This window comes from Stylophora pistillata, chromosome 1 (genome assembly GCF_964205215.1).
Source record: "Stylophora pistillata chromosome 1, jaStyPist1.2, whole genome shotgun sequence".
Lineage (NCBI taxonomy): Eukaryota > Metazoa > Cnidaria > Anthozoa > Scleractinia > Pocilloporidae > Stylophora > Stylophora pistillata.
In genome coordinates, this window is record NC_142519.1 from 26389368 (window position 1) to 26415360 (window position 25993).

A 25993-nucleotide genomic window follows, 5' to 3' on the forward strand; every position below is an offset into this window, starting at 1 on the left:
CAGAGGCTGCTGTTTGTAATCTTGCTCAGTAAATGTGGCTGCCTCCTTTGATGTTTCAAAGTTTCATTCCCCTTTTTTTCAAATCTTAGCAATATGTTTAAATATAAATGAGTTCACAGAGAGGCATTCTTGCATTTAAATTTTCAAAATGGTTATTTTTTGATGCTCTGTTCTGATTCTTACCATTTAGGTGTGTTCAGCTATGTTTCTGAGTTGTTTTGTATGTCAATTATTGGCCATAGTCACCATTTTAGCACATTTGAAGACAATTTTTTAACAATTAAGTGAGTTGTTGAAGTCTCGGAAGGTTGTAAGCAGGCAATTTTTATCTGTACTGTGAAATTGTGCAGATGAAAGTAATATGCACTTTCCTTTAAAGCCCTTTTACTAGTGGGAGTGACCAATGAAAATGTCTCCTTACTGTATAAATACATTTTCAAGCAGGTAGTGCGAATTAAGAATGATATTAGCTAATAAACAGGTTTATTTAACATCAACTCAGAACTAAAATAATATGTTAGAAATGCTTGGCAGACTGTCAGGAAGACAATTATTCTTGTGGTTTCATTAAAGATCATCATTTCACCAACTCGTCTATAAAAAATTATCCCTATATTACCGGTAGTTCTACTGGATTTTTTATTTAGCATGGGTCTTGCTATTTGGTAGGCAGTTATGCATATAATAATGTTATCAGGGTGTTGTTTTGCATTGTTATCTTGTTTGTTGTTTTTAAACTGATTCTTAAAAGAATGATGGACAGTGATGTATGAAAAAGAACAATGAGCACTCAGTTAAACACTGCATCCAGGTACCTCATGGAGTGGGTGTAAGATTGTATTAAGCCATATGAAATGAGGGAACTTTCCGTCTGTTTGAATTGGCTCTTGATATAGTTCTGCTGGAAAAGAAAAGACAAGCAGCCAAGCAACTGACTGACACAGCAGTGACATGTTGCTACAAAGGCCCAGATAGGGGAAACAAACTGAGGAGTCGAGCTGGGGGAAGAGGAGTACATCTCCTTTATAAAATTCTGTATTGGAATGAACCACCTAAGAGTTCCTTTCATATACAACTTTTGACCAGTGTTACACCCTTTATACAGCATTCATGGAGATTGATATCCATTTTACGTTCATAAAGTAAAACACTGCATTCCTGAAATTTCAAAAAAACAAAGCAAATTTTACGCTCTCTTTGATTGGGTTTATCTCGAGTCTGCCACTTAACCCTTGTTCAATCTTTCTTACCCTTATCTCTTTTGCTACTGTCTCAGCTTCGTATTAAACTACACCTTATGTGGACACTCGAAACTTAAAGCATTTTACTTCCCTTATGTACCTAGCCACTAAACATTTGAGGCTAGATTAGGAGGCAGAGTGAATCGATCTGAAATTTTCCCGCGAAAACCCTAACTTCTCTGAAAACAAGATATTCAGATGAAGATTGCTCTTCAAATGACAAGGTAGGCCTTATTGTAGATGCTTCACATTAACTGAAAATGTGTACATTTCTGAGCCAAATTTGTCAAAATAATTATGCAACACTAGATTCCAATTATCTTCACCAAAAAAGATTTTGTTACTTTTAATATTTTCGGTTTTCCACCTATCTCTTAAAGGAAAATCGTCATCCAGATTTGTGATACTTGAGATATTTGAGATAATTTTGAAAAATTTGTGGTAGACACAGACATTTATTTTTTTTTGTTTGTTTGTTTGTTTTCCGAGATAAACCATTCTTGGTATTGTGTAATGTAGATTAGTTATTTGTATTTGTTGAAATTAAACTACTTAAACTAGTACTGAAAGTGCAGAAAGGAAGTCACGCAACTGTCGCGACTTTTTACCTTAGTGCTCGCTCCCTTTCAAATTGTAGCTCGGCCACATGGTAACAAGATGGCTGACCCTCTGTAAAATTTTTCGTAGAGTTTTGCAAGTCTATTTCTCCGTCAGTTCAGTATTATTCTCGAAAATGGTACGTCGGAGGAAAGGAAAACACAGCTTTGATTCTTCGAGAGATCATGTAGATAGGACTAAATTTCCTCGGCGCCGGGGAAGGGAATCTTCTTTCAAACCAGTTCTAGTACTGGCAGCTGCTTTTTGTCTTTCATTGCTTTTGTTTGGAGCGTATAAACTTTGGAATTACAAATTATCTACACGTCTTTTCACGCCACTCGATGCGCCATTAGTTATAAACAAGAGTGAAATGGAAATGAGTCGCTTCTGGGGAACATATCGATCTAACCTCTACTTTGGGCTGCGGTAAGAAAATAATAGATTTAAAAAATAGTGTATTTTTTTTTTTTTTAAACTATGACGATTAGCTTAAGCTTGGTTAACAGTTAGCTCCAGTTACAACGTTAGATTTTTTATGATCAAGGTCGTTAAACATGTTCCTTGAACCCCTAATAGTTACTAGCATCAAATTTCCCCCTACGGCATCATGGCTGAATGGTCATGCATGGGAATAAAGGAAATGATCCGGAAAGATTTCCATAGAACCCCATTCATTAATTGTGCATTCTATTTCATAGAGACTAAATATAAAGGTTTCTTTGCAACACTCTATACATAATTAATGTATGGGGTTCTATGGAAATCTTGCCAATGATTGCTATCTGGAGAATTATTGACAATTTATCCTAACCAGTTCCTTGAGGAATATTTATAGAACAATGTGATGATTATGCATACTGACATTAGGGTGGAGAGGAATAAAGTTTCTTTGTGAGACTTTTATACAGACTTTAGTGAATACCAATGAGCTAACTCCAGTTGGGGGTAGCTCCATCCAACAGATCCCTATTATTTAGACCTTTATACCCTAACATCAATATTTATATTCTCCATACAGTACTCTACACCTTTCCTAAGGTGCTGACTAGGAGAATTTGTTGAACAATCATGAGTTTCTTTAGTTGGAGATCATTTCCTTTATTCTTGTGACTTCAGTGTTTGATTCAGGGGGGATAATTTAAGGAGAAATTAGATGCTGGTCACTTTTAGGGCTCAAAAGATTAACCTATTGATGTCCAGTGCGCCCGTATGTGCCCATGTGGACCCACACCCTTTCTGCGCCTTGTGACGTCATCACTTTTAACCCTGGAGCACAACTTTGAGCATGTACTTGAACAGGTTGAAAATATCTTACAAACGATACCAGAATGAGCGCAATTGAGTTAAGGAGATTGGAGAAATAGCCAAAAAACCATGTAACTTTGACCTGAAAATCTGCACAAAAATCTTGTTCCATTACCCACCTACCTTTCAGAGCATGTGGTTTGAAAACAGTGAGTAGTTTCCTAAAAAATCTCTACACCAAAATGAAGCCTACTAAATTTCCAGCAAATGAGGAGAAACTTCAGGCAAGGAGAGGGGAAAAAAAGGGCAGGAGAAAGAGAGAAAAGTAAAAGTCGTAAGTGGGGCATTACTTTTCAACCCAAAAACTATCTCGAAATTTTGCTTTCTGCACGTGCCCAAGATTTTCAGGCTGCCAATTTGCATTTGGATCGAAAGGCTGTCGAGTGTACAAGCTGTCAATGGGTTTTTGGTAAGTTTGAGCTTTTAAAACCACAACAGTGAGCTGAAATCTGCTCAACTAGCTTCAAAACACAGTTTTTCACAAAAGCTGCGGCCATTAATGGGTTAAAGAGTGAATAGTGCTCTCCATCATGCAAGTGTTCATTTACAACTTCAGTGCAGTGGCAATGATAATTATCTTTTGCCCAAAAAATGTGAGGGTGGATTGGAATTTATCCTTCAAATAGTCTCCAGTATAGTACTAACAGCCAAGGGAATTAACAGTCCAGTAGATACTTTGATATCCATCCAGTAGGTGCTAGGAACACAGACTACCATTTTCATTGCAAAGTGAATGGTCTGCTACCATTTATCCAAGCCTATGGCTTGGTAAATTGATACCCAGAAAAGATAAGTGTAGTTTGTTTTATCAAAATTTTATATCTTAGTTTGGTAGAGAGCACCATCATCCACATTTGCAATTGGGTGGATTAAAAAGTAACTTTCAATTGCATTATCCACAGTTCAAGCAACCAGGCTTATTTGATTAACCCAGGCCATGCTGTTGGAGAGTGACTTAACCAGTGGATAGTGTCATTCAGCCTTTGAACAAGCAGGCTATAGAGTTCATGTACCCATTCTCTCATAAGGCATTTGCTAATTATGGTGTACAGAATGGATCTCTCTTTGCCATAGTTTAGACAAAACATATTTTCCCCATAATGGTGTTTCAAAGTAGTAAACTTTGAATTCTCATGTTCAGAGTAGAGTAAATGGCTCAAAGGTTTGTTTAGTGTGAAATGTTGAGGGAATGCCGTGAACATCTGAGTGAGTGTTGGGTTTGGGAAGAGTACAGTTACTCATCATTTCAACATTTTGATAACATTGATGCTTTGATGGATCAATTTTCCTTAAATGATAAGAAAATTAAGGTGGCTTTGAACCATAATTATGTACTGATTTGTTAATGCTATGTGAAAATATGAAATTCAGTTATTTTGAAAGTGATGGTCACTGATTGAACTTTCTTTGAGTCACAGGCACAAAAAAAGGAACAAAATTAAGTGTTTCTCACAGGCTGCATCGTGGCTTTATTTTTTTGTTCTCATTTCCAAGAAAATAGGTTAATAAAGGTTAGGAAGCTACCATCTATAAAGCATTAAATTATTTACATTAACTAAACCATCTTTGGTGGCCTTAAAGAGACACATTTATAGAGTTAGGAATCAGACCTGGATGTAGCCAAAAACCACTTTTACATTTACTGTAACAATGTAAGTTCACTAGTTTAATGGAGAGATTGATTTTGAGACCAGTCAGTACTACTGGATCAAAGAAGACCACCAGACCTTTAACAAGTCTTTGTGTGGGAATATCAAGAGTAATATTACCCCTTTCATCTCTATAATGCTACAAAGATTGTATGATATTGCAGTGGAAAATGAATACTTAATTATGCTTTTGTCTGTTTAATTTAGCTGGCCACCTTCCAGAAGGTTTTGTGTGGATTGAACTAGCTCAGTTACAAGTCTCTTTCTTATGTCCACAGAACAAGGAGTCCTAAGTCCCTCATGACAGGTTTAATGTGGTTTCCTCAGCTTTCGCAGGATGGTCAACTAACTATTCGCCACACTTGTGAACAGTCTGATGGGCTTCCCAAGTATGGCTGGCTTAAACATGATGGCACCAACTTCGGCTCTCAGGAGATAGTTGACAAAGATTTTGTGTTGAATACGGACTTTGTAAAAAGGTTGGGTGGAGATCATGGTGGAGACTGGACTGCAAGAATTTCAGGAAAGAGAATGGTTGGTTTTTTTTTTTTTTTTTTTTTTTTTGCTCTGTTAAATCCATAAAAACTTGTCTGAGTGTGTCAAGGTGACTTTGTACCACACCTGAATGTTCAGTTACAACAAGCATTATCTGACAAACAGCTGTGTTCAAAATGTGTTTCATTGCAAACCTTAGAGATGCACTGGTGTTTCCTCTTTGACCTGTGCATATACTGACAAGAGAGATACATTCTTAACCTTAAGTTACATTTCACCAGTCTTATTTAACAGACTTGATTTTTTGTTTAAGATTTCACCTCGTAGTTAATTGTCGGATTGAAGTGAATTTAGAAGTGTAATAGAGTTCAAACATAATGTTTGTGGACACTTGATTAATATGATATTAGAAATAAAAGATACAGAAGGAAGATTTTTATTATTTTTGTGTTCTATTCATTTCAAGGGAAACCCCAGGCAGATGGTCTCCTTACTGTTCTATACCACTCACGAGGGAGAAGCTCAACTGCAGCCGGTTGTCCACAAGAACACACTTACGGGGCTGCGTGGTTACACGCCTGAACTTGGTTCTTTCACCATGCATTTTCCACGCCCCTCCAAGGTCTTGTTTTCGTCGTTTTTAGCTATGCACACACCACACGTGCATTCTGTCAAGGAAACCGTGATGCAGAATATGCGCGTGGCGAAAACGAAAGGGGGCCAGAATATGCAGCTGCTTGCCTTGGCAGGTCACGTGACTAAACGTGACCAGAATGGCCGTGAGTTACCGGTGAACCTGTTTGTACAGCAATGGGTTCTCGAGCTTCCTTTCGATGTGGAATTTGTGTTTGAGTCTGAAAGTTTCACAAGCAGGGAGGAAAGGCTGATAGGGGCTGCTTTCACGAATCTTAGAGATAAACACAGCACCGAATTTGACAAAAGATTTGAAGAGAAGTTTTCGTTGAAGGCTAAAGGGTTTGGTGATGATGAGGTTGAATTTGCACAGGCTGGGTTAAGTAATATGCTTGGAGGCATTGGATATTTTTATGGAAGCTCAAAAGTGATTTCTCGGTTCTTCAAGGAACCGACAGATTACTGGGAAAGCGCTTTGTACACTGCGGTTCCATCACGTCCTTTCTTTCCTCGAGGTTTCCTCTGGGATGAAGGCTTCCACCAACTACTAATCAGTCAGTGGGACACGGATATCAGCAAAGATGTCATTGGTCATTGGCTGGATTTGATCAACATCGAAGGTTGGATTCCTCGTGAACAGATTCTTGGGGACGAAGCCCGGACAAAGGTACCTTCAGATTTCGTCGTACAGCACAACGAAAACGCAAACCCACCCACTCTGATTCTGCCCATCAAGTCGATGGTGGATAAGGGCGTGTTAGATGAAGGGTATTTGCGGAAGATTTTTCCTCGCCTGAAGGCCTGGTTTAATTGGTTCAACACTACACAGCTAGGAAGCCTACCATCCACGTACAGGTGGCACGGCAGGGATGCTAAGACAGACAAAGAGTTGAATCCTAAGACGCTCACTTCCGGGTTGGATGATTATCCCCGGGCGTCGCACCCGTCAGACGATGAAAGGCACGTTGATCTACGTTGTTGGATGGCATTTGCTGCTGGACTGATGGCTGACATCGCTGAGGCTGTGGGTGAGAGGTCAGATGCCGGTCTTTACAAATCGACAAATCAGTATCTGTCAGATAACGGGCTGTTGGACAAGTATCATTGGTCTTCAGAGGAGGAGACGTATAGCGATTTTGGGAATCATACCAAGCGTGTGAAGCTTGTTCAGCGTGTTGTGAATCCGAATCAACCCGGTTCGCCCAAAAAGACTGTTCGGGCCGTAACATCAAAACAGGGTCCTTCTCCTAAGTACGTGAACGCAGTTGGTTACGTCAGCTTGTTTCCATTCCTGCTTCAAATCCTAGATCCCGCTTCACCAAAACTTGAAAAAGTCCTCACACAGTTAAGAGACCCGAAGAAGCTGTGGAGTAACTACGGTATACGGTCCTTGTCCAAGAGCGACCCGGTTTACAAGAAGCACAACACTGAACACGATGCCCCTTACTGGAGAGGAGCTATATGGATCAACATCAACTTCCTGGCTGTGAGGGCCTTAAACCACTACGCCAGTATCTCGGGACCTTACCGGGACACAGCTAAAACGATTTACACAGATTTACGACAAAATCTAATCAAAAATATGTTCAGCGAGTACGAGAGGTCAGGGTTCATATGGGAACAGTACGACGACGGGACGGGTCACGGGAAGGGCTCTCATCCTTTCACAGGGTGGTCCTCTCTTGTGGTACTCATGATGTCGGAACATTTTTAAAAATTGTAGCATGGATTTTATAAAATTTCTAGAAAATTAATATAGACTATTGATCGTGACTCGAATGAACGCTCTAAAAGAGATTTTTCTCCGTAGCTTGTTAAAGGGAGCTTTTTAATGGAGTGTCGTAAACCCCAAAGTAATCAGAGCAGTCAAGTAGAGGAAAGGAAAAATACAACTACATGTTAGGCTTCTTTAATTGCTCCAATAAGCTCCCATCCTTGCAAGGCCCTTGTTCATAATAAATCCCCTCCTCCTTAATAATCCCTCTGCTTATTAAGCCCCCTCTCTAACAGGCCCCTTCTCGATTCTCTCCTAAAAAAGGCCCCTTCTTCCTCCTCTTCCCCTCCTCTCTCCCAACCCCGTTCCCAGTGTCTCTCATCTTCCTTTGTACTCATCTATGGCGTTATTTGTACTCTAAGGAGTGTAGTTGGATAATAAATACTTTTATCACACGACTCGTGCAGTCAGAGAGCCAATAACTAAAATAAACCAATCAAAATGCTCTATTGCCGGTCAATAGTCTCAGTATTGGACCGGGCACTGTCCCGAATGGTCCCGAATGATACCGCACTTGTGTCCCTTTGAACTTCAGTCGTATAATAAATCTCCTATTAACCAAGCTTGTTCGGGACCGTACTGGAAGAATATCGGCCCTCGGTCTTTTTTGTATGGACCTCGCTGCGCTCGGTCCGTACAGTCAAGACCACGGGCCGATATTCTCCCAGTACGGTCCTCGCGCTTGGTTAATAGATATATGTATTTGAAAGCCTAAATTAGCTTCCTAATTCAAACTTCGATCAATTAAATTTTTACGAAACCAATAGCTCTGGATGACAATTCAGAAGCATGATAATATAAACGGCTCGCGTGATGTTCCCAAGTAAGTTTTATAACGAGTCCCTCTCTAATGAGCTCTGATCATCTGGAAGCCCCAGAAACTATTTTAGAGCGTTTCCAGTTTGTACGTAAAATGTTGGTTACCAAGTCCTGCTTGCTTCTCTTTGGACATCGTACTGATCGAGGGTGTGGCGCCACGCATGCAGATCAAGCAACATCATTACAATCCCGAGCTACTTTCGAGACTCAATTGAAAATTCTCTTTAAGTTACTGAACATGGCTGCAAAATTGAAGAATATTTACACATTTAATTCCGTACTTGCCGTTTATTAATTCAATCTCACATCGTCGCCAGATACGTCTGAAAGGCAAAGGAGTGAACTGCTTTTCGCCGTCAAAGTATTGTTCAGCTCTCTATTTCTATCACCTATTTGCTGGCATTTATATCGATACTGTAATGAGAATTACCATGTTAATCGGGTTTTGCATTTAAGATCTTCGCAGAATCAAGTATTAAATCAAGTGTGACAATTAATTGTGGGCCTTACGATACAAATGGCATGGTAGACTCTACTTTGGTCATGACGATGGTATCAAGGACTAGCGTGCTTCAGATAATTGTTATCAAAGACCCTTGAAGCGAATTTGAAAAATTCAGCCATGACTGTTTTCACTTTCACATCGTGTCAAAATCTCCTGTCAATAATTCATACCCAAGATGTCATTAATATGTTGTGTAAGCGTGTAAAATACAGGTTTTAATTGAAACATTTGACATGAGGATCTATTGGGGGAATGGGAGATGAGGGGGGGGGGATGGAGGAAAGGGGGATGGGAGAATGGGAATGAGGGGAAGTGGCATGGTGGAAGGGTAGAGGGAGCTGGTTGAATACTGAATTACGCGATATTTTTCCTATGAGGTACTAAAATGATCGCTTAAAACTGCATTCGCTGATCAAATCTTTATTGTGAAAGCGAGTTTAAAGTGCATGCGAGTAACAAATTATTTTCCGATGAACTAGAACACCTGATCTCTCTTTAAAACAGAGGGAGCACCTAACTTCTCTTTCAAACAGAGGCTTGTGTAGTCTCGGAGAGACTATTCCATCGTGAAAGGAAGAAGATGGAGGAAAGGAAAACAGAGGTTACTTGTAAGGGAGGGGAGGGGAACGGAGCGAACGGGAGGTTAGCTGTAAGAGCAGACTGCATGGTTGTCGAAAACTTCCTCTCGTGACACTGGAAAATAAGTGGAGCATTTTATCTCTAGTAGTGGAGCAAACTTTTTAATTTCAATTCAGTGGAAGTCAAAATAGTGCTGCTGAAGTTTGTATATGTTAAGTGACCTAACGGACCTAAACTGGAAGTAAACGAAGTATACAACAGTAGTGTGACGAGAAATACACACATAACCCTGACTGAACGGCAAAAACAATCTTATTTATTTCTACTTTATTTGCGATCTTTTAAGAGGTGCACATTTTAAAAGAGCCATTCCGAGCTTGATTTAGCGAAACCCTCTCTTCTGTTTTTCATTTGTTTGTTTGTGTGCACGCTTAGTACCTTGTACTTGCGGCTGTTTTGAGTTCTCATTGGTTCACTGTATGTTGCCGTAAGTTAAAATTGGCCTCTTTCCGAGCTACGAAACTACACTGAAAACGCTTTAGTTTCCCTTGCCTCCCAACTTCAAACCATCTGAAACGAAAGAGAGAAAACTTTGGGGTTGTCCAGTCTCTCTCGCTTTGTAGTTTGGAAAGAGGAGAGACCCTAGGAACGATTTTGCTCATCTGTGTTACACACTTAGTGAAAGAGCTAACAGGTTATTCAAATAATTCAACTGTTGTTAGCCACATAAAGAACATCCACAACTAATGCCTGTACAGAGTTTTCCACAATATCCTCTTTGCTCTTCGCTTGGGCTCTGGAAATCTATTGGTTTCCTTCAGAAATCTCTGTTGGCTCTTCTAAGGCATCATCCTTAAACACAAAAAATTGTGACCAATGAAAGGAGGTTTGCCTTGTAGTATCTGTATTTTTTTGAAAGAAATCTTAAAGATGTATACATCCGAAGACAACTACAGATCCATACCTTATCTGGCAAGTTATGTGCTACGTTCCTTGTTTTCCTCTTGTTATCGTCTAGTAAAACAACAATTAAGAGACAGTGTGTTGATTAATCTGCGTATGAGACGATAGAAGTTGACAACCTCATCTCTTGTTTTACCCCTTTAATCTCTAAGAGCGTCTCGCTTCTTATTTCTCCTTACATTATCACCATTTATGAATCAAAAGTTGAGATTATGAGAATAAAGGAAATGATCACCTGATTGTCAAACAAATTAAAAAAAAAAAAAAAATGGGGTTTAGCAGTGGGCATTCCAAGAGGTGGCTCTTCTTGTCCATTGTTTCCAGGGTGAATTGGAATTTAGAATGTTGGTAATTCTGGAGGGTGGAAAACAAGACGAGCTGTAGAAAACCCTCGGAGCAAGGACGAGAACCAACAAATAACTTAACCCACATGTAAAAACAGGTCCGGGAATCGAACTCAGGCCAAAGTGGTTGGAGGCGAGCGCTCTTACCACTATGCCATACCTGCTCCCCTGCTAACATTATGGTACAAAGGGTTAACCCAAGTACAATAAGTTATATGGCTCTCTAAAGTTGGAACTAAAAACCACTTAACACAGTGTAATCCTTTCCTTCAGTTATGTCACAGAATACAACCCCTCTCTCTACTAGTGTATTTTGCAACGCAACTGAAATAGAGAACCACCAGCGCCGTCCCGAGTATCACCAAGAAATTGAGTACGTGACAACCTCCAAAGCACTTACCGAGAACTTCTAAACTTTCAAATAACTTGTCGATGTGTTTCCTGATGATGATAAATGAAATATCGAATGAATAAATGAATCCGTCAATGTAGGGTTTGCAACCAATCTCTAGAGACACAGGTAACAATGGCGAAAGGAACAAATGCTGGTGAACGAACAAAAGAAGCTAATGAGATATCTATTGTTTACGTCCACCAACATGGCGGCGATGACGTAACGTGCAAACCACCTATGGGGGGTTTAGCCCGTCTGATTAAAAGTCTGTCAGTCAGTCAGCCTGACAGTCTAACAGTCAGTCAGTCCAGCAATCAGGCAGGCAGTCAGTCAGTAAGGCAGTCAGTCTGGAAGAGAGTCTGTCAGTCAGTCAGCCTGACAGTCTAACAGTCAGTCAGACCAGCAATCGGGCAGTCAGTCAGTAAGACAGTCAGTCTGAAGAGTGTGTCAGTCAGTCAGTCAGTCAACCTGACAGTCTAACAGTCAGTCAGACCAGCAATCGGGCAGTCAGTCAGTAAGACAGTCAGTTTGGAAGAGAGTGTCGGTCAGTCAGCCTGACAGTCTAGCAGTCAGTCAGTCCAGCAATCGGGCAGTCCGTCAGTAAGACAGTCAGTCTGGAAGATAGTGTGTCAGTCAGTCAGTCTGACAGTCTAACAGTCAGTCAGTCCAGCAATTGGGCAGTCAGTCAGTAAGACAGTCAGTCTGGAAGATAGTGTGTCAGTCAGTCAGTCAGTCTAACAGTCAGTCAGACCAGCAATCGGGCAGTCCGTCAGTAAGACAGTCAGTCTGGAAGAGAGTCTGTCAGTCAGTCAGCTTGACAGTCTAACAGTTAGTCAGTCTAGCAATCGGGCAGTCAGTCAGTAAGACAGTCAGTCTGGAAGAGAGTGTCAGTCAGTCAGCCTGACAGTCTAACAGTCAGTCAGTCCAGCAATTGGGCAGTCAGTCAGTCAGTCCAGCAATTGGGCAGTCAGTCAGTAAGACAGTCAGTCTGGAAGATAGTGTGTCAGTCAGTCAGTAAGCCTGACAGTCTAACAGTCAGTCAGTCCAGTCCAGCAATCGGGCAGTCCGTCAGTAAGACAGTCAGTCTGGAAGAGAGTCTGTCAGTCAGTCAGCTTGACAGTCTAACAGTTAGTCAGTCTAGCAATCGGGCAGTCAGTCAGTAAGACAGTCAGTCTGGAAGAGAGTGTCAGTCAGTCAGCCTGACAGTCTAACAGTCAGTCAGTCCAGCAATTGGGCAGTCAGTCAGTCAGTCCAGCAATTGGGCAGTCAGTCAGTAAGACAGTCAGTCTGGAAGATAGTGTGTCAGTCAGTCAGTAAGCCTGACAGTCTAACAGTCAGTCAGTCCAGTCCAGCAATCGGGCATTCAGTCAGTAAGACAGTCAGTCTGGAAGATAGTGTGTCAGTCAGTCAGTAAGCCTGACAGTCTAACAGTCAGTCAGTCCAGCAATTGGGCAGTCAGTCAGTCAGTCAGTCCAGCAATTGGGCAGTCAGTCAGTAAGACAGTCAGTCTGGAAGATAGTGTGTCAGTCAGTCAGTAAGCCTGACAGTCTAACAGTCAGTCAGACCAGCAATCGGGCATTCAGTCAGTAAGACAGTCAGTCTGGAAGATAGTGTGTCAGTCAGTCAGTAAGCCTGACAGTCTAACAGTCAGTCAGACCAGCAATCGGGCATTCAGTCAGTAAGACAGTCAGTCTGGAAGATAGTGTGTCAGTCAGTCAGCTTGACAGTCTTACAGTTCGTCAGTCCAGCAATAGGGCAGTCAGTCAGTAAGACCGCGCTCAACTTATTGATCGACATTCAGCACTACAAACGTCGCATAAGGAAGATTCCGACCGCATTCCATTCACTCTCACGTTTCACCCTCACAACCACTCAGTTAAATCCATCATTCTTAAAAACTTTAAATTACTTCAAAACGATCCAGAGACAAGCACTATCTTTTCGCAGCCTCCGCTCATTTCATTCAAACGCGACAAAAACTTAGGCAATTTTTTGGTCAGAAGTTCTTTGCAGACTAATGAGCAACCAGGCACTTTTAAATGCGCTCGTGCACGATGCAAAACGTGTCCTTTCATTCACAACACTGATAAAATATCGGGACCTAAACGATCCATTAAGATCACCGATCACTTCACGTGCACCTCCGCTAATGTAATCTATTGCATAACTTGCACTTATTGCAAAAAGATATACATCGGCGAAACAGGCAGAAGACTAGGTGACCGATTCCGAGAACACCTTCGAGACGTGGAAAGGAATGACAAGGACACATCGAAACCAGTCGCTAGACATTTTAATTTACCTAATCATTCTAAGCAACATATGGCAATCTGCGGTCTTTCCTTGCACTTAGGTGGCACGGAAAGCCGTAAAAATCTTGAAAAGCTCATCTTTCAAACCGGCAGTCTAAATCCCACAGGGATCAATGAACGCTTTTCATTCCACTAATTTATTCATGTTTTTCTCGTTGCCATGCACCCACCAATAACGTAGCTCCATTTTCTGCCTTTAAAAGCACACACAACCCACAATTCCTCTATTCGCTCCGACGAAGGGCTAACGCTCGAAACGTCAGCTTTTGTAATCATTACGGTGGCCAATTTACCATTTCAACTTTGTTGATATATCCAAATTAGTCAGTAAGACGGTCAGTCAGCCTGACAGTCTAACAGTCAGTCAGTCCAGCAATCGGGCAGTCAGTCAGTAAGACGGTCAGTCTGCAAGATAGTGTGTCAGTCAGTCAGTCAGTCAGCCAACGAGCCATCCAGCCAATTCGGTTCTCATGTTTGATTGTTATCAGTCTGGTGTTTTTTACCTTGGAAAACACTGATTGTAATTGAAACAACGAGAAAAAAAATTCCAAGTGCCTTGCCTGTCATTACGAGAAAGGTTGGCTGCATTATAATATTCAAATCGTCGGCGACCGTTAAATTCGTAGCCATACTTGGCCATCAGCTCAAAAGTTGCCTGCAAGAGTTGAAAAGTATCACAACAGCAACAAATTTTGGAACCCACGCAAAAATAAATGTATAAATAAATAAGAAAAATAAGACAGAGATAGACAAACAGTCAAATCTTTTGGGTGTAAAAATTTGACGTAAGTATACAAAATGGTCTGAAGTTATTGGATTAAGTAATGCATTCTAAAGTAATATTCAGGTTTTATGGAAGTATTTCTAAAAGATGATATATGAAAAGAAACCAGGGCAATCCCTGTAAAATTGCGATGACGCCATAAATCTAACTTCTGATGCATACATGTCTAAACTAAGCTACGCATCTCTTTAAATGTACCCCAATCATCCTAGCCGAAAAAATAGCGTGACAATCAAGTATGACATCTAGCGTGACATCTAGTGACACTCACCACTACTTTAGTCTGATCACCTTTTTTCACAGCCAGATTCAATATATTGAGGAGACTCGAGAAACTGAAGTAAAATGACAAAAGAAATGAAAACTCCATGTTACTACAACGTATAACTCATAAGACAAATGAAGCTGAAATACTCTGACTTACATCTTGCGTTCCATTTTTTTTGCATATGTACAACTAAGTTTGCCGTTCAGAATGAACGGTCTTCTTATTTATTTATTCATCTATTTATTATTCTAAGTCTTTTCATGTAGTGTGCTTAAACATTCTTATAAAGGTCTATTAATTAACAGGTATCAATTCAATTTAAATATACATCCCAGAACCATCTTAGGTATGACGCGAACAACGTGGCTAAGCCAAACATGATACCATTCAAAATGACATAGCAAGTGAATTTTATCCACATAAATCCCTCAAAAACGGTGCGAAAATCAGCACAGAAAATACAGCCACAACATTCTGTGAGAAATTTCCAGGTCACAGGAAAAAATGAGAGACACCGAACAAAGGTCTCCATACTTAAACAAACCCACTCGGACTATTCATCAATTACTTACTGCGGAAAGGCTTCTGCTTTTTTGTACATCGCTAGGGTATTCCTGAAAGAAAGGAATCCCTGGGTTATTCCGACATGAATCCATTTACGTATGATGCACGATCCTCGCAGTAGAGAGCGCTATTTATGCAATAGCGAAAATCAGACCTGAAGAAAATCAGGCCTGTACGAGATTCGAACCACTGACCTCTGCGATACTAATGCAGCGCTCTACCAATTGAGCTAACAAGCCAACTGTGAGCAGGTCGTTAAGTTGATTCGTAATAAACCCGTACAGGCCTGATTTTTTTCTGATCTGATTTTCGCTATTGCATAAATAGCGCTCTCTACTGCGAGGATCGTGCATCATACGTATCTATAATACCGCAGTTCAAAATATACGAACTTCATACATTCATTGTAAATGAATCCATTTGTAATAAATATGCATTTCCAAAAATAAGTTGGAAGCCGTGTCTTTAGGATGGCACGGCCACAACAACAACAACAATAACAACAACAATAACAACATTTTATTTGTACCGTAACTGAAGGCCTATGAAATTAGGGAACAACTCTATTCTGTAACAGAGCACCCAAACTAACAATAGAGCTAAATGAATAAACGGCGGAAGTTTCTAAAGAAATTGTGGTGCTGCGTCGGTGGGGGTAATAAGATAATTTTGTTATATCAACTAGGTTGAAATTGTAAATTGGTCACCGTAAAGGGTTAAAAAGCTGACGTTTCGAGCGTTAGCCCTTCGTCAGAGCGAAGGGCTAATGCTCTGACGAAGGGCTAACGCTCGAAATGTCAGCTTTTTAACTCTTTACAGTAGCCAATTTACAATTTCAAGTTAGTTGATATAACCAAATTAACTATAGAGCTAAACTAATTGGAGCAAGTCGTAATTGGGACAATCAAAAACTTCATTTCTTCTTCGTCACCTAGGATCAAATGAAGAGAGAGGGCAGCCTGACTAGTGGTAAAACAGTCTCACTCGTTACCAAACTTGAAAAGGAGAGTTAAACAACGTGTGGTTCAAGGTTTGACTGGGATGTACACCCTCACCTAAAGTGTACTTGAGTGCTCCCTCCCCGTCTCTCCCTCTTCGTCTTACACTTCTTCTAGACCTTAACTTCCAAGGCTGAAAGAATTATCTTCGCGCATTAAAACAGCAAGTGTTTTATAGATGCAGTAGGGACCGTTTTTTTTCCAACTACTCATTCCTGAAGCGCCGATTCCTTTAATCAGACTAAGCAGTAAAGTACCCGTGTAAATTTTAACTGGCTACTCTATTTTTATGGCTTACTATTAAAACACCTCAGGAGAGGACTGCAACAACATCAAATTTAGATAAAGGTAGTTTGCAACCTTACCAAGCCATCTCTAGTTTATCGTTTACAGAGTACATCCGAACGATTAGAGAAATAGTCATCGGATGGATTCTATAATAAGAAAAATTTAAGATCCTTGTCAGAGACTTAAAAAACTTATAAGCTCAGTTTAGGAAATTTGCTTTACCCTTCCTATTGAGTTTCTTTCCAATATTCCTTCTACAACTGGAGGAAAAAGAGAGGAAATGGGGAAGAAATGTAGAATTGAATGCAATCTTAGAAGTGATTAACATGAAACTTCTCCCTATAATATCCATACATTTTCAGCAAACAGGTAATGAGAATACTCAAACTTATCAAGTAAAGGTTGTTATCCTGATCTAAATCCTAATTCTCAGTACCAATTTACAAGGAAATGTGTAGCAGCAAGTGGGGAGAATTAACAATCAGATCTTGGATATTAAAGGTTAATCTGAAATTCGACAAGAAATAAACGCAAAGGAGGTAGGAAATTGGCTCTCAAGTAACTTGTCCTCACAAATTCAAAACATTGCTCAACAAACAGGTCATGAAAATACAAAAACACATCTGCTAGAGGCCGTGATTTGCAAAAATAATCAATTTTCATAACTTAATTGCATGCTTATACCCAGCAGCCAGAAGGCAAATATAACAACGTGATCTTGGGAGCAGATAGGTTTAGAGAAACGTACCTCAACTTGAACATATCTACCCAATGTAAAACATCAAGCATGACTTCCAAGTTCTTTTTAAGATCCTGAAATAGCAAATGATTAAAAAACGATAAAATTATAGGGAAACTCTGATCGAGATTACTTGGTTTATTTGGTTTGGGAACTTCTATTTAAAAGAAGTAAAAAGAGGAAGTCTAGAGGCGATAAATGAGCGAATTTGAGAGAGGTCTGAGATAGAAAATTTGAAAAAGAAATTAAGGAGAAACAAAATTGCAATCCCAACAAAAGAGGAAATTGTCCAATAGCTATGATTGGTTTGGAAGATTTCTAGGTTTCAGACAATAATAATCTCCAGCCTTTGTACAGGTGGGGCCTAGGAAACAAAATCACAACCTCAAAACTTCTTCAAGCATTCCAAAGTCTGTACAATTCCTACAGCTAATAATCACTACTACCTTACTCTATTGAGATGTTTCTTAATTTCCACTGATCACAACAAACCTCAGGTTTCTCAGCTGCAACAAGGTTTTTGAACAGTGCACTGACTACATTTTCTGTAATCGCTACTTTGAACTTTTGCATATCTGTCAAAGAAAAAAAAAAGTCAAGCAATTAGCAAGAAATTCCTGCAATAGTTAGTCCTTTCACACCTCGCTCCTCCTTGCTGTTACAGACAGGGACAAAAAGACAGTTTAGATTGCCCTTATTCAAAGTGATAAAACAGTCAGCTGACCTAGGAAAAACACGAAGCAAAAGGGAAATCATTGCAAGAGTTGGATGCTCAGTGGGGGAACTGAGTCAGACACTTTGAGGGGGGGACACAGTGTAGCAAATGGCTGATTAATGAGAATCTGCTACTCCCCTTCCCAGGGCCTTACCACTTTGCAAAGACTGGCAGCAAATCGAGGATGAGCTATCTGATGCAGGCTGGCAGTGGCTGCAATAAACTTTCAAGAGGCTCTTCTTGTTCTCAGTTTCCAGTTCAAATTGAAATTTTGGAGTGTTAGTTTTTGAGCGAGGAGCAGAAATGGAGCACCTAGAGAAAAACCCGTAAAGGATGGACAAGCACCACACAAAAACGCCAAACTCACATGTGATGCTATGCTCAGGAAAAGAACCTTGCTCACTGCAATGGGAGCACCACTGTACCTTCCCTGTTCCTCAAGGAAAAAATCTAAGCTCTCGATGGAGGTTGCCAGCCATATAAATACTTTTTTCAGTGATAGCGAGCCTAATTGATATTCTTTTATATTCATTATATTTTAGATTTAGCCTTTCTGGTCTTGACTATACGTTTAAAAACATTAAAATGTGTTCCTTAAAAGCAAGGCACAGAAGGCTAATTTGCATAAAAGAAGGACAATTATGCCAGCCAATGTGAAAGAAGTGTATAGGAGTAAAGACAGTAAATTAGAGAGATCACTTCTACAAGGGTTCATTAAGCCCTTAACAGGAGGTTAAACCAAAATTGTTCATGAGACTTGGTGGAGGTACTGTGATAAGTTGAAAACTTACCTTCATAGAGTTGTACTGCAACTTTACTCTGTTGAGTCTTAAATGCCTGGTTCAGAATGGTCACATAGACATATGGTTTTGGTCTAATTTTCTAAAAAAATATATATATATATTAAAAAAATAGTAAATGAATGGCAGGCCTACTGTGATGAAAAAGCCATGTGGAAAATATCTATCTTCATTGGTGTGCGGGCTGGGGGGGGGGGGGCGGGGGCAACTCAGATTTTTTGGGCAGCACGAGAAATTTGGGCAAAGCTAGTTTTTAAAGAAGCTTGCATGTGTCTGTATTTTTTTTCCAAGAGACATTTTCTGTTTCAACCTGAAGTTGGCATTTTTTTTTAAAAATAGGCTTTCTTTTTTTAAATAGGCTCGATTTCCACCGTCTCCCGGGTCCGGTGTTTGATCTTCCCCTTTGGGGGGATGAGTGCGGGCTCATTTTCCCGAACAGCAGCTGGTAATCGAGCCTACGTTGTAAAGGCAGTTAAATTCACGCAAGACAGTGGTTGCCTAGCACGTGATCACTTTCTGGTTATTTTTGAAGGGGATCATATATTGATATACATATTTGTAATTTTGTTGTTACTGGGCACTGTGTAGTCTGCTGCACTGCACTAGTTACAGTGAGGAATTTCCAGTCGTGAATTAATTAGAGTCAATTTTGGCATAACTTTCTAGGATCATATTGTAGGTTATCCACTGGAGAATCTCAGAAGATCTGAGTCACGTGCTCGGCAACCACTGTCTTGTGTGAATTTAACTGGCTTCACCACGTCCTTTATGGCGTAAAGAATGGAAGAGTGCTCTCCGCTCGGTATCTACGTCCACTGTTACGGACATGTGCTCAGCCTCGCCCTTAAGGATACTGTGACACAGATTGAACAATTGTGAAATGCTCTGGGAACTTTCCAGGCTCTGTACAACTTTTTAGAAGCGAGTCCCAAACAACACGCCTTGTTTAGTGATGCAGACGTACAAGGTGAGGATCTAAAACTGACGCTGAAGTCATTAAGTACCACGCTACAGTCATGCTGGTGGGAAGCTGCAAAGGCCGTACGTGGGCAAATGGAACGGATTGTAAAAGCCCTGCTCACACTGTCTTCAGACAAAGATCGAAAAACCTACTCTGAGAGTAGAGCCTTATTGAACGCCATTTGTGACTTGGAGTTTGTCTTTGGGCTGTGTGTACTGAGAGTAATCCTGAGCAAGACTAGTAGTCTGTGCCGATATCTTCAGGGGAAGACGGTCAAAGTCATCTCCACTCATAGAAATGCCAACTTGACCATTCAGACCCTACGCCAGTGTCGGAGTGAAGAACGTTTCAAAAGTGTATGGCAGTTAGCATCAGCAATGGGTCTGAAAATGAAGAATTGGCTGACCAATTCTCAGTTTGAATTACAAGAAACCAGGGCACCCAGACAAACACCGTCCTGCCACCTTCAAACCCTCGTAGGTGAACACGCAAAGACAAACGCAGACACCAGAATCGCACCATTGTATAAACACTCACTATGCGTCCATCGATAAGGTGCTGTCCAAGCTTGAGCTCAGGTTTAGCGGAAATGACCAGGAAATGCTATGTGATTTGGGAAATATCTGTCAGAGTGAAACACCAGATACGAAAGCTTCTCCTGAGTTGCTAAATTTTACAAAATCGACGGGGAGATTCTGGAAGCCGAGCAGAAAATGTACGTGAGTTTTCGTCGTGTACGTGGATTAGGCTATATGACTGTTTCAGAAATGTTGCAGACAATGCATGAGAATGATCTATTTGATATGTTCCCAGAGTTTTCTGGTGTGGTACATCTCCTTGCAGTGATACCTGCTGCATCATGTTCTGCAGAACAATCATTCAATGGGTTGCGCAGATTGAAAAGTTACCTCCATAGCACCATGGGGCAACAACGTGTTAGTAACATCGCACTTATTAACAATGAAAGGGAATATGCCAACTCTGTAGTCCAGAAAGACATGGATCGTATCATTGATATATTTGGCCGTCGAAATGACAGACAGCTATTTGTTTTAACGTGTTTTATATGTACGTCTATGTTAGTGTATCATATCACGACTGTTTCGTAGACATTTGGGCAACTTGTGAGAATTTTTTGGGAAAATAGTTCACCGCCCCCCCCCCCCCTGGCAAAAAATTGCCCGTACGCCTATGTCTATCTTCTCTTGAGCTGGGATATTTGCTTCACCTTGACAATGACTTAAAAGGTTTACACCTAATTTCTCTTCTCTTCTGGCATCATTTCTCATTTCAAAGGGGGTGTGCCAAAATAGTTCAAGCTGTTTTGTAACAAAGTAAATAACAAATGCATACTCAGAGAAAATTAGCTCAGAGTGTCCCAAATAGGAGTCAAACCTATGATCTTTGATCTGATTAGTACTTCAGATGCTCAACCATTGAGCTTGAAGGTAACTTTAGAAAAACTGTAAGACAGTAAACTAGGGGGATTAGAATAATAAAGAGGCAATAAAAGACAAAAAAAGCATGCTTTATGATGAAGTCTTTACAACAACAAGCTTTCTCCCTCAAACAATGGATCAAAAGATTCAATAATACAGAGCAGTTGACAAACATACCTCAGGTATAACTTCTTTGTAGTACTTATAAAGTATATGAAAGTCCACATCTGATACTGAGAGGGCCACAAAAAATGTGGCACTACAGAAGAAGTAATGAATGAATGGATGTACACACAAACAATTGGATGGAAAAATAAAAAAGTGATGACATCAATTAAAGAATCAATTGGTCAGTCAATTTATTTACTTGTCAGCCAATCAATCGATCAATCCCTGAGCCAGTAAATTAGAAGAACAATGTGTTGTTGTGATTGATTGACTGCCTGACTGATTGACAGGCTGGTTTATCATTTGATTTAATGATCCACAGAAATTAGTTGCTTAGTAACTTCCAAATCAAACAAATCTTCATGGCTGGTTAACTCAAAGAGCGCAGTCACCCAATCCAGATGGGATGACATGATGATCTCTCACAGCATTTTTTTTTCCACATGAAAAGGATCTCACTACATCTGTGTACATTAATTTTGCTTAAGCAGGTCTTCTTTGTAAAACCAGTAGTATACAAAGCATATAAGCAACAGTAAGGTCATACTAAATTCTTTCTTGAGGCAGTACAGCCCTGAGATTTCTTTCTCATATACTAGTGTGTATATGAGAAAGAAATATTTATATCGAATTAATTTGATGGCCTGCTCCCAGTTGGCTTGTTAGCTCAATTGGTAGAGCGCTGCACTAGTATCGCAGAGGTCAGTGGTTCGAATCCCGTACAGGCCTGAAATTTTTTTCAGGTCTGATTTTCACTATTGCTCAAATAGTGCTTTACTGCGAAGGATCGTTCTCATATACATACTAGTGTGTATACTATGGCAGGATTGTTCTTGTTTGTAGACCACAAATAATTCCAAAAAAAAAAATTACTTACTAGAACCTAGAATATTTCACACCAAGAAAGGCAGCATTATTCTCTTTCTCCGCCAAGTTGTACACACGTATTGCTAGATCAGCATCGATACAAATAACAGCCTTTAAAAAGAACAAATCAAAATCAATCATGGATTGCTTTCACATAATTTTTTTTTTAAATATTAATTTTTGATCAAATGGGCAAGACTGTTTTGTCAATTCTGAGGTCTTTTATTAGGCCAGAACTGATCTTCCTATGACTTGTGTAACTTGGGTTCAAATTGTTTTGTTCATTTTTCTTATTTTTAAAAAAATTAAATGGGCAATCTTAAAATGAAGCAATGTGGGAGAAGAAGGCCTTGAGTGACAATTCTAAAATTGAATTTCCCTAGCTTGTTTTCATCCATCCCTTTTGTCGAGCTGATTCCTCAGTATTGCATTGTACATCCTGTACTGTGCATGAAAATCAGGCAAATAAGCAAACATGCATTCCAAGATATCGTGTCGTTTTTCAATTAATGAATTAGGTAAAGAGGTATAACAGTCTTAAGCTCTTGAATGAGAATGGTGACCTAATTTTTTCATTGCATCATTTTGGTGTACAAATTATCCCTTTTAAATTGGAAAAAAAGTTATCAAAGAAAAAAAAAAGATATAGCTTAAAGTGTGCATGAAGCCTGTTACTTGAAGATGTAAGTTCTAACCTTGAAAGCAATGACTTGAGGAACATTTTGAGTTAGTGTTGTCGAAAATTGTGAAATTTTCCCACAAATTGTTCCATATGCTCTAGTAAGTTTTTTCCAATTGTTACCCTTGAAACCAAAATGTACCATGAACTGATGAAATGATGCATGCAATTAGTGCCAGTGCAGGAATAAACAGGGTAAGATCAGCCCACCATAATCTCTTAAACAAGCACGGTGACCTACATTGTTTATGCTGTTTTCAAAACAAACATTGGGAGGGGACACTTAAGAAAAGTTGAAAATATTGTTTAATCACTTTCTTTTCTGAGGAAAGTGGAGCTAAATCGAAGGCATTTATTTCAATTGTTTTTTTTGTCTGCAACATGATAGACAGCAGTGTTTTGTTAATGGTCTGTCTCCAACATCATGCAATCATGCAACTTGCAAGTTACTGAAAAGAGCAACTATAAGTGGGCAATTAGTGGGGAATCTTTCTCGAAAGGGGAGGGGGGTCTCATTATTAGTATCAAGGAAATGCTCTCAAGACTTCATTTCTGATCAAACATTTGTAAACATGAGCGTAATTTTTAGGTAAAAATACTTACTGCACTCATGGCTGTGGTAAAGAAGTTAGCTGAAAAATAGATTTTTTTTCTCATCAGCTCAAAACAAAAAAATTATTAGGTAAATTTTCACATAATTATAATTCTTCAATCTCAACAATAATGGGGCATAATTATAGTCGAGCCTCAATTATCTGAGTTTTTTCTTGCATTGTATCTTAAGTGTTTAACACTTCAACTCCTAGGTGTGACTAGCGTATTATTTCTCCTTAGAATGTCATGCCTAAAGCACACATTAAGGAAATGATCACCAACTAGAAAAAGCTCAAGCCCAAAAGGTCTACAAACACACAGAGACCACTGGAAACATTCCTTAATAATGGACTTGGCAAAGTCTTTTCTTCTAAAGTAGAAAGACATTTGAAATTATTATAACAGCTATTGAGGGGGTTTGGCAACAGTGGCACAGACAAAATGGACAAAATAGCCAATACTAGAGAAAAATGTGAGCTCATCTTGTGAAAGGCTTCAAAAAGGTGGATTTCCTTAATAGGAGTCTTACTATCTTCTGGGTCCACAATGGGGGGTAGATTGGGCAGTGATTCCAGTTGAGTAACAACAAGATCAAGAACAGCAGGATTTGCAAACATCTTTTGCAATGGTTCTGAAAAGACATGGAGAAAAGAAAAAGCTTTTAAGTGATATAGTAATAATAATGGTGGATATATACTTTCTCCATCAGATTGTCTCACAGACTCTTGTTTACCCATCAGCGGGTCTACTTGAAAGTACGGGTTCATTAAAGGAAATGTTTTTGTTTGGAGTTGTCCAGGTACACATAGTAATATCTGTATTTGTTTGTCTACATGTTTGTCTGGCCTTCCAGTTTTTGGGGGTGACTCTTAATCTACTTCAATGTGCTTTTTGGTTGTCTCCTTTGTGTGTCTGTCCATCTGTCTTACCAGATAATTTGGTTGAGTTGATAGTGTAAATTGGACAATACAGAGGGTTTTGAAAGCTGACATTTCAAGCATTAGCCCCTCATCAGGGTGAATAAAGAAATTGTGGGTTGCATGTGTTTTAAAAGAGGAAAACAAAGGTTTGCTTTTGGCAAGAACATGTTAACATGAGAACAAGAATAATTTTTTTGAATGAAAAGCTTTCATTGATACTGTGGGGATTAATTAAGAGTGCTGATTTGAAAGATGAATTGTTTCTCTAACTAACAGTCCAACTGTCTGCCTGTCTTCTTTCTTGTTTCTTCTTTGCCACTATGCCACATGCCTAAAAGCCCTTTTTCTGGTAGTCTATTTACAAGGCTGCTGGTTTCCTATCAGCCTTTTGATTTCTTCTTGGATGGGGATGAACTTCATAATCAGCACTTACAAATAGTAGATGTTATGCATATAATTTGACATTTACGTTTGTTCTTCCGCCTTGCATTCTTCTTCTGCCAAAATGGCAGGTATTCTGCTCGTAGTAACTGATGGTATGTTTCCATTGATGGCGCTTAAAGAAAACATACTTTCCATTAGTCATAAAAATCTGAAGTTTCCCTTACGCAGAGCAGACATCTAATTCAACTCAAAATAGCCCTTTCATTATTATTGCCATATAACAAATAATCAACTGACATTTCACTAAAGCAGCAATTTGCATGTACTATTTAACAATTATTTGCCGAAGACGAGGTGAATATCGTCGAATAATCCCCTCGACTTCGTCTCGGGGATTATTCGACAGTATTCTCCGAACCTGAGGCGAATAATTGTTTTAGTATAATTTCAGAGCTGAACAACAGAGAAATTTCTAAAATCATAACATTTTAGTAACATTCATTAACATTTTAGTTTAACATTTCATATAAACTGCGCGGAGCAGTTTATATAGCGTCATATAAGGAACCGCTCGACCAATCAGATTGCTGGAAACTCTTTGCTCAGCTCCGAAATTATACTAAATTTTGATATAACCTCCAAATTCAAGTGAGTAAATTCTCTTTCTTCAGTCCTGATATTTGACTCGGGCAGTCAGAGGGCCAATAACTAAAATCAACCAATCAAAATGCTCTATTGCTGGTCAATATTCTATCAGTATTGGACTGGGCACTGTCCTGAATGGTCCCGAATGATACCGCACTTGTGTCCCTTTGAACTTCAGTCGTATAATAAATCTCTTATTAACCAAGCTTGCTCGGGACAGTACTGGAAGAATATCAGCCCTCTGTCTTTTTTGTACGGACCGCTTGGTCCGTACTGTCAAGACCTTGGGCCGATATTCTCCCAGTACGGCCCTCGCGCTTGGTTAATAAGATATATGTATTACTTCTTTGTACTGCAGTTGACCCAAGGTGTTGGGGATAACAATGCAAGGTCTAAAAGTACTCGTAAATGTGATTTCAGGGGTTCGCAATGTACAGAGTACCAAATTAAAAGATTCAAGAAGTGTCTAGGTCATGATGCAGGGACCCCTATATAACATACACAACTTACTTAGTTTAGTTTAATTTATTGAGATTTGCCACTGAAAAATACAATTTACAAGTAAATACA

At 39.6% G+C, this 25993-nt stretch overlaps 2 protein-coding genes across 2 annotated transcripts in view; one reads left to right on the forward strand and one right to left on the reverse strand.

Moving 5' to 3' along the window:
• Positions 1-1863: 1863 nt before the first annotated feature.
• Positions 1864-8092, forward strand: LOC111320660 (mannosyl-oligosaccharide glucosidase). The gene is made up of 3 exons (XM_022923315.2): positions 1864-2264; positions 5071-5326; positions 5754-8092. The coding sequence occupies exons 1-3, from the start codon at positions 1888-1890 to the stop codon at positions 7632-7634; spliced, it is 2514 nt and encodes an 837-aa protein (XP_022779050.2). The 5' UTR covers positions 1864-1887; the 3' UTR covers positions 7635-8092.
• Positions 8093-9891: 1799 nt separating this feature from the next.
• LOC111320641 (small ribosomal subunit protein mS39) overlaps positions 9892-25993 on the reverse strand; it is a 29138-nt gene continuing 13036 nt past the window's right edge. The window contains exons 17-31 of the mRNA XM_022923294.2: positions 24864-24950; positions 24004-24105; positions 23484-23512; positions 22212-22312; positions 21344-21425; positions 18758-18848; positions 17744-17826; positions 17261-17325; positions 16590-16658; positions 15235-15276; positions 14666-14729; positions 14171-14265; positions 11305-11345; positions 10562-10611; positions 9892-10449 (exon numbers count right to left, since the gene is read on the reverse strand). Of these exons, the coding sequence (XP_022779029.1) occupies positions 10402-10449; positions 10562-10611; positions 11305-11345; positions 14171-14265; positions 14666-14729; positions 15235-15276; positions 16590-16658; positions 17261-17325; positions 17744-17826; positions 18758-18848; positions 21344-21425; positions 22212-22312; positions 23484-23512; positions 24004-24105; positions 24864-24950 (1049 nt within the window). The 3' untranslated portion in view covers positions 9892-10401. The remainder of the gene's footprint in view (positions 10450-10561; positions 10612-11304; positions 11346-14170; positions 14266-14665; positions 14730-15234; positions 15277-16589; positions 16659-17260; positions 17326-17743; positions 17827-18757; positions 18849-21343; positions 21426-22211; positions 22313-23483; positions 23513-24003; positions 24106-24863; positions 24951-25993) is intronic.